Source organism: Helicoverpa zea, chromosome 20 (genome assembly GCF_022581195.2).
Source record: "Helicoverpa zea isolate HzStark_Cry1AcR chromosome 20, ilHelZeax1.1, whole genome shotgun sequence".
NCBI lineage: Eukaryota > Metazoa > Arthropoda > Insecta > Lepidoptera > Noctuidae > Helicoverpa > Helicoverpa zea.
In genome coordinates this window covers 5,161,335-5,178,546 of record NC_061471.1, presented here as the reverse complement: position 1 = coordinate 5,178,546, position 17,212 = coordinate 5,161,335, and the positions used below count along the sequence as shown (strand labels likewise).

At 37.3% G+C, this 17,212-nt stretch overlaps 3 protein-coding genes across 3 annotated transcripts; 2 read left to right on the top strand and 1 right to left on the bottom strand.

Annotated features, from left to right (window-relative positions):
• Window positions 1–4,918: 4,918 nt before the first annotated feature.
• On the bottom strand, window positions 4,919–8,949 carry LOC124640230 (cyclin-dependent kinase 20). Its single transcript, XM_047177908.1, has 6 exons — window positions 8,682–8,949; window positions 8,426–8,614; window positions 8,085–8,206; window positions 7,889–8,003; window positions 7,575–7,802; window positions 4,919–5,031 (listed from the first exon to the last, which is right to left on the bottom strand). Exons 1-6 carry the CDS (start codon window positions 8,877–8,879, stop codon window positions 4,945–4,947), a joined length of 939 nt encoding a protein of 312 aa, XP_047033864.1. The 5' UTR covers window positions 8,880–8,949; the 3' UTR covers window positions 4,919–4,944.
• Window positions 8,950–9,554: 605 nt separating this feature from the next.
• On the top strand, window positions 9,555–12,855 carry LOC124640484 (UDP-glycosyltransferase UGT5-like). The gene is made up of 4 exons (XM_047178270.1): window positions 9,555–10,443; window positions 10,523–10,745; window positions 10,898–11,117; window positions 12,495–12,855. Exons 1-4 carry the CDS (start codon window positions 9,616–9,618, stop codon window positions 12,799–12,801), a joined length of 1,578 nt encoding a protein of 525 aa, XP_047034226.1. The 5' UTR covers window positions 9,555–9,615; the 3' UTR covers window positions 12,802–12,855.
• Window positions 12,856–14,274: 1,419 nt separating this feature from the next.
• On the top strand, window positions 14,275–16,418 carry LOC124640115 (JNK1/MAPK8-associated membrane protein). The gene is made up of 4 exons (XM_047177770.1): window positions 14,275–14,654; window positions 14,806–15,015; window positions 15,287–15,456; window positions 15,845–16,418. Exons 1-4 carry the CDS (start codon window positions 14,422–14,424, stop codon window positions 16,123–16,125), a joined length of 894 nt encoding a protein of 297 aa, XP_047033726.1. The 5' UTR covers window positions 14,275–14,421; the 3' UTR covers window positions 16,126–16,418.
• The last annotated feature ends 794 nt before the right edge of the window (window positions 16,419–17,212 follow it).

Genomic DNA, 17,212 nt, shown 5'->3' with positions numbered 1-17,212 from the left:
CCAATCAAATGTCAATCGAATACGATTGGTCTTTTATTAGTAGCAGAATGCCAGATATGGCTAAAACTGCTATTGCGATCATATTGCGATTCGATTTTGACATTATTAACTTAAGAGAATCGGGCCCCTGGGTTACTTTGAAAATTGAACATGACAATTCATTGTAACAGTTGTTTTAACAAAACTGACGTTTACGTTATCGAATCATTTGGGTCTTAATCTTGGTTTTAATTTCTTTTTCATAGTATTTGAACATGTACGATTTTCTTAAATTCTTGTGTCTTACCTAGATGGTGGTTTCCATCGTCACGTATACGCGTTTTGGTTAAAGTTTCAGCGTTCATTAAATGTTCGTGTGGGTCCCAAGGCTCCATGTTAGCTAATTTCTAGGTTTAGTAGCTAAATCACTACAGTTATTTACAAGGATACGACATAGAGACAATGACTGTATCACGGAATCTCGAAGTTCAAAATGCCGAAGTACTGAAGCCATAAAGTACACAAGATCGATGCACGTGACTTAGAATGTACGCTACATCGAAGTACTGAATTGCGAATGTTCATGATACCGATGTACGGAATATCGAAAGTTTGTTATAGCGAAGTACGTGATTGCGATTGTTCTGAATCCCGATGTACGGAATATCGAAAGTTTGTGATACCGAAGTACCTAATATCGAAGGGTTTAAAATCACGGTATCTGCGGTAATTGGTAATATCAACCGGAAATGCTTTAAATATCGTATTTTGATCAATTTCCAGTAAAAAATGCATTGCTTTAATGTACTTGTGTTAAATCTACGAGATCTTATGTTGTTATTCCACGACTTTGTTTTCGATTTTTGTCGTGGTTCACATTTATTCATCATTATTTGCCGAGCCTTTCCCAACAACCACCCACCCACCTAACATTGTATTGAGGTCTGCATTATATATTATATACACTTTTTGTTTTCAGCATTGTATTGGGGCCAGGGGAGCATCAATGTTTTACAAGGAGCGACAACATAAGATCTCGTAGACCGACCCCAACATTGTTGTTGGGGAAAGGCTAGGCTCAATATAATGCAGACCTCAATACAATGTTAGGTGGGTGGGTGGTTGTTGGGAAAGGCTCGGCAAATAATGATGAATAAATGTGAACCACGACAGAAATCGAAAACAAAGTCGTGGAATAACAACATAAGATCTCGTAGATTTAACACAAGTACATTAAAGCAATGCATTTTTTACTGGAAATTGATCAAAATACGATATTTAAAGCATTTCCGGTTGATATTACCAATTACCGCAGATACCGTGATTTTAAACCCTTCGATATTAGGTACTTCGGTATCACAAACTTTCGATATTCCGTACATCGGGATTCAGAACAATCGCAATCACGTACTTCGCTATAACAAACTTTCGATATTCCGTACATCGGTATCATGAACATTCGCAATTCAGTACTTCGATGTAGCGTACATTCTAAGTCACGTGCATCGATCTTGTGTACTTTATGGCTTCAGTACTTCGGCATTTTGAACTTCGAGATTCCGTGATACAGTCAGAGACAATGACACCCGGTGTCACTGATAAAGTAAGTGTCAGTTGGTCATCTGATAGTTAATGCTATCTGCCAGATATTGCTATCCGAGATCTGTGAAACTGTAAGCTATATTTTATCTGTCAGATATGTTCCTGATAGAAAGTTGCTATTTCGTAATTCAGTGTTATCTACATAATGAAAGTTTGTCTACATGTCGTATTCACTTGAACAGCACAATATTAATTTGTGTTTCGTTATATTCACGTGCACATTCAACGGTACCTGATTGATATTGTTTGTGACACTGAACCAAAGTAGTTTTAGTTAGTTTTAGCGAATGTCCGACAATTTTGACATTTTCGAATATGGAAACTCACCATGCCACATAATGTCTATTATGAATATTACTGAGAAATACAGTTCCCGTCAAGCAACTTTATCGTTCTGAAGTCAGCAGCCATTTGATGTCTTAGGCAACATACGCTACTGTGCTTGCGCAGACAACTTCAGAGCGGCAAAGTTATTTGATAGGCACTGTAAATATGATTGTTCTGGATTATTTCATCACAGCTGTTTTATGCATATGTTTTTCATTGTAAACTTTGGTTTGCGTTTATACGTTGTTTTGCGGTTAGAGATTCATTCTTATATCAAAAATCGGCCATTAGTAATAAAGGCAAAACCCATTTTGCAAGTAATTCATGTGTTATTGATATCCAGCGTAAATCTTGCATGTTATACTGATTTTGACAATAGCAATGTAATAATAAAATTGTGTCAGTCTAACCGCTGTGCTGTAAGAAGCAGACCATGTTGTGTAATAGAATCACAGTACCTATAAAATTAAGACCATTGTTCTATATTTACTCTTCTAGCAAACTATAATGTGGTAGTTTAAATTGTGTTTACATTGCATTGGTTGCTTTTGTATACCGAAAGTTTGATTATTTGATCAGTGACGTTACAAATGTCATGTTAGAATGGAAGTAAGTAATTTAAATTCAGTATCCTTTTTAAGACATGAAATAAAATCTAGTTTAAGCATTGACAAAATTAAACTGAATTTGCGTTTACTGATCAATTCGAATAAAATTTCGTGTATAAGTTGAATATGTTATTTACATAGGTACTACGAACTAGTAGCTCTTAATATTGTGACGGCGTCCTTAAATGAACCGCAATGCGTCGCTAGAAGCCATAGACCATACAAAGACAAACTTGCGGCTACTTTAAGGAGGCCCTAATATTTCGAAATAACGATTCATATATTTTAGCATATTTGAAATATTATTATGACAAGCTTAAGTGTTTTTAACCATATGCTCGTAATCGTATTGTGGCATTCGTGTTATGCAATCGCTAAGCTTACAAAAATTCTACATCGAAGTCCAATGTTACTTAACTATTAGTTGTAACAATGGCTGTGGTAGATTTTAACTAATTATTTAGATAATTTGAATAGTCTTTATATTACACAGTGAGTAAGGCTATTTTTTCCTCATCTTAGATAGTAAAGACGAAATTGTGAAGGTATTATATAAATCTTCCAGCGTTGAATGTTGAATGTATGGAACGGTATATAATTTGATCTCTCTTAATGTATGTTTATCTGCATTTTATTATGATTATTATTTAAAGTATAGTTTATTTATTAACGGAACTACGTTTCTCCGAATGATTCCAAAAAGTAAGTAGTTGTAAAGGTTTAACATTTCCGTTTCAAGAGTGCTTGAGAGTCAGTTTATTTGTTACTTGAATTGTACAAGTAAACAAGAGGGAAGTTAGTATTTTAATTATTTAAGACTTTTATGCAATAAAAATCAAATTAGGTGAATGTGGTTGTTTACCATTTTTGTCGTATTTAATGGGTAGTTTTAACACTGGTAATGCATGGTATATAGGGGAAAGTACGACATCACTTTATTTTGAAATTACCTATCTGTCGTCTCCTTGTTTAGGATATTTTATATAGCTGTTATAAGTAGGTATCTCTGTGCATTCACTGTTTTGGCTCAAATGTACATAAGATTTAAAGTACAACTTGATATTGTAATTATTACTGATTTATAATTTAATTAAATGAATAAAATACATTTTAAAAGTGCCCTGTTTTATTTCTCTCCGTTGACTATCTACAATGGAGTTTCTACATCGACCAATTCTGATACCTAGCAAGCACTTCCGAGGCGGTTTGAACGCGTTTTGTGCAACCGTTTATCTGTTTCAAGGCGTTGTCCAACAGCATTGATATAATGAAAATAATGAAGACGTAAATTCTCTTTCAGAATGACGTTCTCACGACCAAAATCTGTGTGGTTGAGTCAACCGTTGGACCGTGTCGGGTGGCTTTTAAAAGCTTTGAAGCGGCTTTTCCGCTCAATCCTTCCTTGCGATGCTTGATTTCGTAAAAAAGTCGGAAACATTTGATTCTACAAAAACAAATCTCGCGATTTGAGTATCCTAAGAACAATTACTACCCACAGCTACGTTATTCCCGTGTCGTTAGTTAATACTCGGCCACGGACAGTAGTGTTTGTAGTAACGCAGTTTAGGAATAGATAATACATAATTGAAGTCAGCGTTTGGGAACATGGATAAATAGTCCTGTTCCCATACGTGCCCATGAGGAATATTTGAGTTGTCATAACCCGCATCAGCAGTCGTGACGTACGCAAGAATTGTTTTGATAGCTCCCATGGGACTAGTTGTACTGCATTTTGAATCCTGTATTCACAAGCGTTGTAAAACACTGCTTGCGCGATGCAGGATTTGTGTTAATGTTGCCATAAGGATAAATTGCTTAAAAATTTCAAAAGCGGTAGAGCGAATCAGTTTTTGGATAACCAAGTAAAACAAAGTAACTATTTTTACTTATTTACGTGATGTATTTTATTTTATAATCACTTATATATTTTACACGAAAAAATGTGTGACCTCTCATAGTCTAGGCTGGTAAGTTACTAGTAACCCCGAAAATATAAACAGGGGATTTTCTTGCTTCGTTTTTGCGCTGGCTCTGTGGGATACAATAACCTATAATAATATGTATATATCTATTTATAGTGTATATTATTTTAAAACGCTTAACTTAACCATTTTCATGTCCAAGGAAGACAGTGAAGTCTATAAAGTTGTCGTCTATTCTATAATTTATGGAATATTTTTGTGATAAAACTCGAGGATAACAAGAAGCGATAAAACTACTAGAAATCAGTTTGTTGAACTGCTGGATGTGTCTATATAATTTATGAATCACCATCAAGGACGAAATACAATCATTCGATAGGACTACTAAAACAGTTCTATTTTTAGATCATCTGTCAAGCTACTCTGGCTAGCCTGAATAATGTTGATAAATATTGGTGAAATAAAAAAAAACGAACAACATTTTTAATTTAATACAGTTCATTGAATCATTTTAGTTTATTCATCATTGGTTTAGGCATGTCTTCTAAAGACGCGGGCGGAGGTCGACTGTGGAACCATTGATGTCTCAAAGCCTGGAAATTATAAATAACGTATTTAATTTTCCTCTTATACTGCTTTTTAAGACAATCAAGTTACTAAGACAAAAAAATCAAGTCCAATTGATAACCTCCTCCTTTTTTTGGAAGTCCATAGTTTGGTTATAAATAGTGACAATAGGTTACAAAAATATAGGAGTCCTCACGCATACTAAACATACTTGAATGTGGAAGTACCTTTCCTAAGGTAGATATTCAGCCCCGGATCTAGGGGGGGGCAAGCCAGGGCCCATGCCCCGGGCGGCAAAATCAGGCGGGTGCCTGATTTTAAATCCCACATCACAGATTACCATAATAGTTACCTACAGGGCCATCTTAACCATCGTGCAGGGTGTGCGAATAACCCGGGCGGAATAATTATTTTTCACTTTTAACATCCTCCAACTAAGTGAAAAAATTCTCGCTCGCTACGCTCGCGGCTAAATGTCAATTTGTGTGCTATTTTTCTGATGGTTTATTATTTTTATTGACGCACCGAATCAACGAACACAAATGGCACTCGCTCTAATCATGGTTTCTTTTTAGTTATACACTAGCTTCTGCCCGCGACTTCGTACGCGGATCCAGTCCTTTATGCCAGCGACTACGGGGTCAGCAAAATCAAAGATCTGAATCATCTGATGTTAAATTTTAAGGGCCCGTTGACGGGAAAACAACGGGATACGCAAAATCATTTGAAACGTTCCATATATTTAACTTTTGTACCTCAACAGTAAAAGCAAAGCAGACTAAAAAAATGCTAAGAACTAAAGCGCAATAGGCGTGACCATAGGGACAAAAGTAGTGATTCTAATTAGTCCGCATTTAAGTGGGCTTTCGGAACGGACCCTTAGATAACAAAGTAGTGGTGACCTAGTGTTTAGAGAACCAATCTCTTAAGTATGAGTGTGTGACTTCGATTCCAGGTCTGGCAAGTACCTGCCAATGCAACGATGAGATTTCGGAGCAAGTTGCAGACTGATGTTCTCGAACAGCATTAAGTCCTTCCAAACGCTCTTCGGTATATTTTTGGGATCTTATGATTCTCCCCTTAGGAACATTGGAAGATTCGACCTCTTTCTAGCCATGGTAATAGTTTTATTGTGAAAAAGATACCTGATCAATTAAAATCTAGCTGACTGCCTCCTTGCCCCCCGCGTTACTGAGTAGGCTACCGTGTCACGAAGATAAATGGAAAATAATACAACACTCAAATAGTATTAAAACTCGAACATTCATTCTATGAAGCTTTGTAGTAAAAGAGTAAAATTGACGATGATATACCATCATAATTGAAAGTCTGTCCTAAACTATAACCGCCGTCACTGCTTGGAGGTACTTCCATTATACAGTGAAATTAGAGATAGCTTTCATTTCCACATCAGTCGTTTCTGATCTTCGATTCTCATAAGTCAACAGGAAATGTCTATCAGATCGAACAACTTTTGCTAAAACCTCATTACTATACATTGCAAGTGTAGTAGGGCACTTGGAGTTCAACTTCAGGTGTTTTAGATCTTCGATTTTTGTAAGTCAACAGAGAGTGCTCATCAGATTGAACAACTATTGCTAAAACGGTATTCCTATATATGCTATCGTGTAGCTGGGCTCTTGAAGTTCCACATCAGGTGTTCCAGATCATCGATTTTTATAAGTCAATAGAGAGTGCTTATTAGATTGAACAACTTTTGCTAAAACGTCATACCCGTATATGCTACAGAGTAGCTGGGCTCTTGGGGTTCCACATCAGGTGTTCCAGATCTTCAAATTTATTCTCTCAGCCGAAAATGCTCATCACGTGGAACAATTTTTGACATGGCACCATTTTTGTATCTCTTATAATTTTGTTGGTCTGTTGCAGTTCTGCATCAGGTCTTCATGTTTCGATTTATTATATGTATAGATAATTCCCAGTTTAATTTGTGAGTTTTCAAACAAATAACTTAAAGAAGCTCGCGCTCGCTGCGCTCGCGGCTACTTGTTGCTTAACAATGTACTTAATCAGGTACTTTTTTGTTGTAGATTCAAAAATTTCGCGCTCGCTTCGCTCGCGCAATATTACACAAGCGTTGCCTTGTTGACTTCAAACGGTCAGTCAAATCCACGCTGTCAAAAAAAATATTTATTGAGTCCTCAAAAACAAAAAAGTCCGACTGCTTGTTACTTTACAGCGCTTTTTAAAACTTATTAACTTTTTGTGTACATTAATCTCTCTCGACTTTCATAACTTAAACCTGGCCAACAGTTTGAGCCTACAATGATTTGGACATATTTTTTAAGTCCTTTATTACCTACCAAAAAAGTGATTTTCGTTGGTGAAAATAAACATAGATAAGTTGGGGAGGCATTTTTCAGTTTTTGCCCCGCCTAAAAAAATTTGAAGATCCGGGGCTGTAGATATTGCAGCGTGATACTTTAAAAAACATTATTTAAACAAAACCTTTTTATGGAAAAAAGCCTAGGTACCTAATTTTTGGTAATCCGGTAAAAACGTAGGTTAGCACTGTCGTTATGGCGCTGTGTTGTCAAAAGCAACTTACTTCTTTAGCAGAAATTCTTCTATTCGCGTCATACATGATGAAGGATCTGACGAGATTCACGGCGTCAGGTTCGACTCCTGGCAGCAGCTCCGGCCAGGGCGTGGGCGTAGACTCGGGGAAGGTGATCTTGTGGAAGTCGGGGAGGTCAGAGTGTCCCGGCCAAGTCTCTTCGTTTGGCGTGCCCAGGTGTTGCAGAACTATTGCCAACTGCTCGATGTCTGATTCACCCTGAAGTTTGTTAAGGAGACAAGACGTGAGAAGTTAGAAGAAGTAAAGTGTAGTGTATGTTGGCGCAAAAATAATAGGATACTAACGGCAAAAAGCGGCTGTTTCGTAATCAGTTCCGCCAATATACAACCGACCGCCCACAGGTCCACCTTCTCGGTATAGTATCGAGCGCCATACAGCAGTTCAGGAGCTCTGTACCACCTAAAGATAAGTAAACAAAAGTCAAAAATAATTCCCATTACAAAGACAGAATGAATGCTGTTTAAAAAGTCGAGTCCATACCGTGTAGCCACTTGATGCGAATAAGGCCTGCCGCCATCCGGCCAATAAAGCCTGGCTAGACCCAAGTCAGCGATCTTCAATATCCCTTCATGATTTATTAGCAGATTCGCGGGTTTCAAATCCTGGTGAGAGTATGTTAAACATTACTTTGTAGCATTTTCATCGTCGTCGTATGAACGCGAATACTAGCTCATGACGAAAGATGGACTTCGTCTTCTGAAGCCGACAATGCACAATAAGTGATAGTGACTTCTCTTTATGAAAAGAGACCTCCAGGCTGGAGGTCTAGTAAAACAGGAAAATGGTTAAAATGGCTTTGAAGGATCGTGAACAAAACTCACTCTATGCATCACATAGTGCGCATGCATGTACCGGGTGCCCTTCAATAGCATCTGCGCATACGTCTTGACCCTGGGCAGAGTGAGTTCCTGCTGTGTATGATGCAGCATGTCCCATAGCCCCGAGCACATGTACTCTAACACCAGCACCAGGCTCATGCCACGGGGAAACATGTCGTACAGTTTTATTATCTGTTGATTAAATTATTGATTAACGCCACAAAAATTACAGCGAAATAAAGTTAAAAAGGGAACTAACATATTTACACCGAAGCAACTGCAGAGCTTTAATTTCTCTCATTACGTTAACTGGTATACCATCCTCTAGATTTTTTATAAGAATCTTTTTCAAAGCCACTTCGCGTCCAGTAGGAACGTGTTTTGCTTTGAACACTAATCCATGGGCACCCTCACCAATGCGGCCTATCACCGAATAGCTTGCTACATCGTTATCCATTCTCAATTTTTAACTTTCCATAATCAAAATCCTAATTTACGCAAGCTAAAGTAATTATTTCCCTTGCCCTTTAATTAAACAAACACTGTTGTGCCGTTTATTGTTAGAAACCGTTGCTATGGAAACAGCTTTGACAGTTTTTTAACTTCGTTCAAAAAATAAAGAGTAAATTCTTGATAACTAATTCTTTTTGTATCATCTGCCCAGACTTTTTTCATTTTTGGTATCTCAGAAACGGGTTATTTTAAAAGCGGTAGGTAAGTAGGTGTATTGTAGGTTGTAGATAGGTACTGTACCCTGTGCCCTGTGTACCCAGTACCTAAGTTATGTAGTTTTTGATTTTATGTAGGTAGGTAACATGCATTTAAAACGTTTTATACAGATAGGTATTATGATCTGTTACGTAGGTAAGTAACTAGGTTCTAAGGTAGGTATTCTTAGCCCCCTGAAAGTCTGAAAGCATTTTGCTTATAAATCATTATAAAATTGCGCAAGAATTATGTATTTAAAGGCAGTTATTTATTTTTCAAAGCAATATGTTTGCACTTCAGGCTGTTAAAACAATGTCGTTTGTACTTGTAACTCACATTACATCATATCGATGTTTGCGCAGCTGAATCCATCCAACCAGCAGTTTATTACGCCCATTGTGTTTTTCTTTAATGCCCTCTTTTATTAATCCACATTATCAGTGAACGGTCACACTTATTGCACGTATCGCTGTCTAGTTACGAAGATGGGGCTGAATTTTTTTTGTGCAGTGTTTTTTTTGGCATTTATGTGTCATGCAGTGAAAGGTGCATCTATCCTTGCACTCTTCTCTTCACTCTCATATAGCGACCACTTAGTTTACAGAGGATATGTATCACGACTCGCTCAAAGAGGACATAATGTAGTCGTCATGACACCATACCCAGGACATTTCCAATTTCCAGAGGTTGACAAAATTGTGGAACTCGATGTAGGACAAGACTCGTCACCCTACTGGGATGAGTTCAAACTGTTAATGACGAACACAGACGATTACTATCCCAGACAGAAGGCAATTAACGAGTTTTCGGTGAAATTGGCAATAGCACAATTAAAGTCGAAACCAATGACGGCTCTTCTCATCAACCCGACGATAAGCTTCGATTTAGTTATCACAGAAGCAGATGTCCCATTGCTGTATGCAGTTGCAGAGAAATATAAGGCTCCTCATATCGCCATCACCACATCAAGCGGCAAGATTCATCAATACGAGTCAAAAGGCAATCCCATTCATCCTATTTTGTACCCTGATCTCAACTCTCTGAGCTATGGGAATTTAGGTCACTGGGACAGAATTTTAGAGGTCTATCGGCAATACAAAAGTAGGGGCGAATACTACAATAATTACCTACCTCTTTGCGAACTGGCGGCCAAGAAGTTATTTGGATTGAAGCGAAGCCTCCTGGAAGTGGAACATGATATTGACTTGTTATTCGTGGCCAGCAATCCTGCTTTGATTGGAAATAGACCAAGCGCTCCAGCTGTCGTATATGTTGATCGTATGCATATAACACCTGGGCTAAGTTTGCCACAGGTATAGTTTCTTTAATTGGGCTTAATTGATTAAGATAATTATAAACATTTTGTTCATCTCCTATGATATTATTTTGCAGGAACTGTTTAACCTCCTGGAGTCTTCAACGAAAGGCGTCGTGTACTTCAGTTTGGGAGCGGTGCAAGAGTCTGAGCAGCTGGCAGTTCCTTTATTACAAACACTAGCTGACTCTTTCGGAGAACTGCCATTCACAGTACTCTGGAAGATTGCTAACACGACCATGATTACGAAACCTGCAAATGTTATAACTCACTCTTGGTTCCCTCAGCAACAGGTCTTGGGTAAGTTTGATATGTACTAAAAGCCTCTATAACTTGCTTATGTATAGCCATGTGTTTAGGTACCTAATTAATTTACCTACCTACTGGATTGCTTCAATTTCTAGCAAACATACATATAATTACTAAATATTAACCTCATTTCTTTATTCTAGCTCATGCCAATGTTAAAGCTTTTATAACGAACGGAGGATCTCGATCCTTAGAGGAAGCAGTGTTCTACGGAGTACCAATCATCGGGCTGCCACTCGTCAAATCACGAAAAGTTTTCATCAACGAGATCACTAAACATGGGACAGGCGAAATTCTGGATCCTTATAATTTGGATAAGGAAACTGTGATAGCTACTATTAATGCCGTGGCTTCTAACGAAAAGTAAGTAATTATATACTTCAAGAGACGACGGCGTGGGTTCTGGCAGAACCTGTTAAACACTTCTTCTAAAAAAATATTTTTCGATTGTGAGACCCTTGTTCTGTGCACACTTAGCATACACAGGCCGCTTAAACGATTTTCGCTCATGGTTGAGCGAAGCCACGGCCATTTTTTGACCTTCCGTAATGTGCTAAACCAGTGGCTCTTAACCTTTTAGTCATGAGGGTCCATTTTACCAAAAGTTTGTCTTGCCGGAGACCACCTCATCGGTTTACCTAAATTGAGAGTACTTTGATAAAGAATACAAGCATACTTATCATTAGCACTCATTTCTTTATTATTTAGCAAAAATTAAAAGTTAGAGATTTTAATTTAATGAGATTTTTGTGACTGCATTCTACTAATTTCTGAATTTTTGGTACAGTACTACTACTCAAACCTAAACGCATGTCGGCAGTTGTTTAGATAAGCAAATGCAAAGAATGAAAAACTTGTCTATGTAGTTTCCAAATGCGCGAGCGAAGCGAGCGCGAAATTTTTATCGGACTTAAACCTAATATTACGTAAAATTTAGCCCAAACGTACTTAACTTTTTGTTTCTTGACAAATACAAAAATAATAAAGTTTCTGAATACGCGAGCGAAGCGAGCGCGAAATTTTTTAAGACTCAAAACCAAAAATTACGCAAAATGTCGCCCAAATATACATTTTCATGAATGGGGGATATACGTCCATACGAAAACCCCCTCGCTCGCATAGGTAAGGCGATAAAAATAAAGTTAGATAACGTATATCAACGTCGCGCAGCTAAGCTTCAAGGACCACTTGGAATGCCTCCAGGGACCACCAGTGGTCCGCGGACCACCGGTTAAGAACCACTGTGCTAAACGATCGTTCTATTGTACATGGCTGGGCAAGCAAAATAGCGAGCGCGGTTTTTACACTAGGATAAAATTGTATTTACGAAATTTTGATCTCATCTACCAGTTCCATCTCCTTCAATGCATTATTTTTTGGATTGGATGGACGGCTCGGCTCGCTACGCCACATACCATCTATTCTTTTAGGGAATACGGCTCGCTTTCAAATGACGCGCGCACCGCGCACGTTCGGGAACTCGAGCGTGCATTTTGTTTTGATCGCGCTCTTTTCAAAGTCGACAATTTTTTTTGTGCAATAACTTACGAATAGTATGATTGTTGATGTGTTAGTTAGAGTTAGTAAAAAAAAACATTGTTTAATCAGACACCTTATAGGTCAGAGCTAGGGCCCAGGGTGGGGCAAGTGCCCCAGCTTGCCCCAGTGTGGCTACGCCCATGGATGTGTCAATATCGATCGTACACACTTTATATTAAACATTTGTGTTTTCCCTTCTAGGTACAAAAACGCAATGGTAAAAGTAAAGAGCACTGTTGTGAATCCTTTAATATCAGGTCCTGACGACGCCGTTTGGTGGACTGAGTACCTTCTGCGCAACCGTGAAGCACGACAGTTACGCTCTCCTGCTGTAGGAATATCTTCGTTTAGATACTATCTGCTGGATATCGCCTGCTATCTGTTAATAGCAATTTCACTAGCTCTTTGCCTATCCTACTTCATGATACGCGCTGTAGTAAGAAGTGTGCGGAGACGATTTTGGCTTTATCGTGGACTAGATGGGTCTGGGAAGTTTAAGGCACTGTAATCAATACAGTGTCAATGTATAATTTATTGAAAATTAAATTATTTTTGTTTATTATAAATGGTTTTATTATAACTCGTTCAATTGGAGGAATTTGAATAGAGCATTTTGTTTCAAAAATTAGTAGCTAGGAACTTAAAATCTACTTGACATACTTCGAATGCTACAAGTACATATATGAAGTATGTCTATTGCATAGACATAATATTAGTAAACAGGTCTGCGCACATAAACCCAAAAAACGAGCCGAGTGAAACAGTTAGTACGGAGGCTGTCTGTCCCTTTCTAATAGGGTGACTATGAGATTAAGCTATGTGAGACAAATCCGAATTTGCTAAGATTATTAAACACAGATTGGTATTGAAGTTTTAACTGACGCAGTTTGTGACCTTAAGATACTAATAAAGGCTTTTAATAATTAGCGGGAATTAGCAGTATAAAAGCAGGAAGATTCGAAGTGAAAACTGTTTTTTTTTGTATTTCTACTTCATATATAGACTGCGTCCCCCTATGAGATGGGTCGATGACATATCCAAAATAACCGGACCAAATTGGATGAAAGTGGCAAGAAGTAGGCAGAAATGGAAAGATTTGGAGGAGGCCTACGTCCGAAGACGGACAACCTAGGGGCTGTGATGGATGGATATAGACTGCTGAGCCATTTATGTCGCCTTTCTTCATTTTTTGGGAAGCTATAACAATAGTAGAACAGTTTTAAAATCCATCACCCATATTTTGACTCATTACAAGAATTCATGGGCACCCTAGTTGTTTGGTTTACGAAAATGTTATTATTAGCTAACCTGTGGAACGATATATTGCAACCACCATAGAATTCACTTTTACAAGTATAAACGCAACACTTTTTCACCATTTAAATAGTTTAAATTGATTTAATACAAAAAATATAAACAAAATTTTAAATGACGATTACGCGCCAAGAATGTTCAGGGTTACCGCTAGAAAATAAAAAAAAGCAAAATAAAAATTTATGTTGTTTATGTTTTAAGAATAAATACGAATAAATTAATGCGATTTTTATTAATTTGTTGACTTACAATTGTTAAAATAAGATAAAATTATATGTGATTCAATTGTTTTTTTGGGAAGACAAAACTTTTGATCACAACATTTTTTTATGCTGGCAAGGTGTTAGAAAGAGACAAACGGCCTCCGTTCTAACTATCCCTCTCGGCTCGGATTTGCCTCTGTGTATTGTGCAACAAATTTAGTACCTTATTGCGTTGGAATAGAGTTCATTTTCGTAAATATATATTTTGAGCGTGCGCAATCTTGTTTATTATATTACATCTATGGTCTATTGTAACATTATTGTCTAAACCTGAATTTGAACGTATGTATTCTTTTTCTGCCTAGTACCATCTTACATTAAAAGGCGTCACGCTATTGGCACTGTGATGCTAGTAAAGGCAAATATTTCTGAACGAATAAAATAGCACGTCAAAATTGACGTTATTTTACCGACAGTGACAGTTGTATTTTGACAAATTGTTTTGCTCTTTCGCAGTGTTTATTTATCTAAAATTTCAAATTCTAGCATTAACTAAGCGTATACCGAGCTACTGTTAGGATTATGTGAGATTGCTTCCTTGCTGCTGCATAATGACGGCTGTAAGAACTTGTCCCGGGCTGTATTGCGGGCGAACAGAGGTGGATGATGGGTCCTGGAGCGACTGCGGAGCCTGTCCTCGAGGGTTCAGAACGAATGCCACCAGTTACTGCGTGCCGTGTATTGATGAACCTACACTGTATGACGGACTATACCTTGGCTTTATGGTGCTATTGCCTATGGTCTTACATTGGTTTTTCATTGATATGGTCGCTGTAGGCAAAGGGTAAGTGTGCCAGTCCTATCAAGTTAATATACCAGATCATCAATAATGTATGTTTCTATTAGTTAAAGATTATACCTGTAACACACAATTTTGACCTGTGTTATATTACTAAGTAGGTTGCAATACTAAAAAGTTAAAATATTTTTTCCAGAACTAAAAACATATTGGTGCAACACATATGTGCTTTTGTCGAGGTAGCGTCAGGCACATTAGCTGCTTTGCTAGTGTTGCCTCCAACTGGCACAATTGCATTGCATGTCTGTTCACCAAAGGCATTGTCGGACTGGTATACACTGCTGCATAACCCACAGCCTGATTATAAGGAGACTTTGCATTGCACACAGGAGGCTGTTTATCCATTGTAAGTAAAATTATGTTATAATTCACCTAAAATATAAATCTTTGCTATTCAACTTTTTATAGCTTAAAATAGAGAAGTCAGAAGTTACATTGTTATTTTTTGCCTCTGCTTAATGTAAAACTGATCAACTAAGAAGTATCTAAACTCATAAATAATTACCTAAATCTGCAGCTTTATAGTCAAATAAGTTGCACTACTCCATCTTCAAAGTTTAATATAGGATAAAATAAAAAAACAGCTCCACTCAACCATTCTTGTCTTCCAATTTCAGATACACAGTAGTACTCCTAATATATGCATTCAGTCTGTTGATGACCATCACTCTAAGACCCTGGCTTCTGACCTGGGACTCTGCTAACCCCGGCAAGAAGGCAATATACTGCGCACTGTACTTCTATCCCATACTTGTTCTCATACATACTGTCGCTGCTGGATTGATTTGTAAGTATATCTAATATAGCCATAGGCTATAGGTGCACTTCGTACATAGGCAACTGTTACTGTTTGATATAGTGTAACGTTGCATGTTAATGTCATCGTTATAAAGAAATCTTGCCTTGTTTTGAATCAAAACTTAGTGCAAGGTGGGTAGTGAAAAATAAATAAAAATACACCAGTGATTGATGTTATGTAAAAGAAATTTGTGTAGTTATGGGAAATTAAATATTTGAAGAAATTCATAAGAACTAAGGTTTCTTATCTACACTAAATTATAATAGCAATTAACAGTTAAAAAAAATAGAGCTGTTGAAAAAGTATTTAAAGTATTATGAAATTGAGTCTTAAATGTAAACACCAACATTATAATAAGTCTTTATTTTCTTTGCAGATTGCTCATTTCCCTACATAATCATAATAATATCAATGATGACATCAGCCTCTCATTTCTCCATAAAAATTGAGCAGTCAGCGCCAGCACTTCTCATGTCTTCTATCACCAATCCTAGGAACTTGGTGATATTGCTTGGCCATTGGCTGATACATGCATATGGGATTATCTCTCTCACTGGATTTAAGGAGTTGTGGTACTTATCCTTGGTACCTGCCCCAGCTTTGTTCTACATCCTGACGGCTCAGTTTACGGATCCAATGAAGATTCACAGTGATTGACAAGAACGCCAAGCGTTTGTGAAGTTGGATCTCGACTGACTAAGAGTTTGCTATACCACGCGTGCGGAGCGCGAAGAAGTTTTCTAGTGGACCTATCTATGTGTTTATCGCAAAATTATATTGCCGTCGCGCTCAAGTTCGTCTTGCTCCGCGCTCAAATTCGTCTTGTTCCGCGCGGATCGTCTTACACCACGCGCTTGGTATAGGGTGTAAATAATGACATACATAAATTAAGTGAATTATAGTGTAATTATGACAAATAAATTATAAAATTCCTGTTATTTAATCATTAATTAAGTATTTATTTTCCTTAGGTAAACATACATATATGCTCTGCCTGTATACGAGGTTCCACTAAGTCTAATATTTTTTGCTCCCACTTTCTTATGCTATATTAAATTAAATTTTTCGCATTTGCCAAAATATCAGGGGCCCGATTCTCCTAATTTTACTTAAGCAACATACGATTCACATTCGACTCGATTCGACTGATATCCAATCCTGACTCGATTACGATTGAAACGAATGTGGCATTCTTTGAAATAAACGTTTTTATCCTTTTCTGTCATTCAATAATGAATCATTATGTCTGCAAATGACTTACGATTGCAAAATGATTGTACAGCAAACTACGGTATAGACCAAAATCACCAAAATAGCAGACCAAACGCACACCAATCAAATGTCAATCGAATACGATTGGTCTTTTATTAGTAGCAGAATGCCCGATATGGTTAAAACTGCCATTGCGATTCGATTTCTATTCGATTTTGACATTATTAACTTAGGAGAATCGGGCCCCTGAACTTTTCTGCAGCTAGTATTTACAGCATTCATAGCTTACATCGAGGGTTAAGTATTGTTGTACTTACCTATGTGTTAAGAATTTTTTCAACATTTGTCATTATTTTTTTTATATATTTATTTAAATCAGGCTATAAATTTTATTAACTACCTACCCACTAGATACTGAGCTAAGTACATATTTTCTAATACTGCGTAATGTAAAAAATAGTTTTAATCATCTTTTATAGATGCTAAAAGACCATAAAAATGACCTGAATGTAAAAATGTAATGAAATGTCTA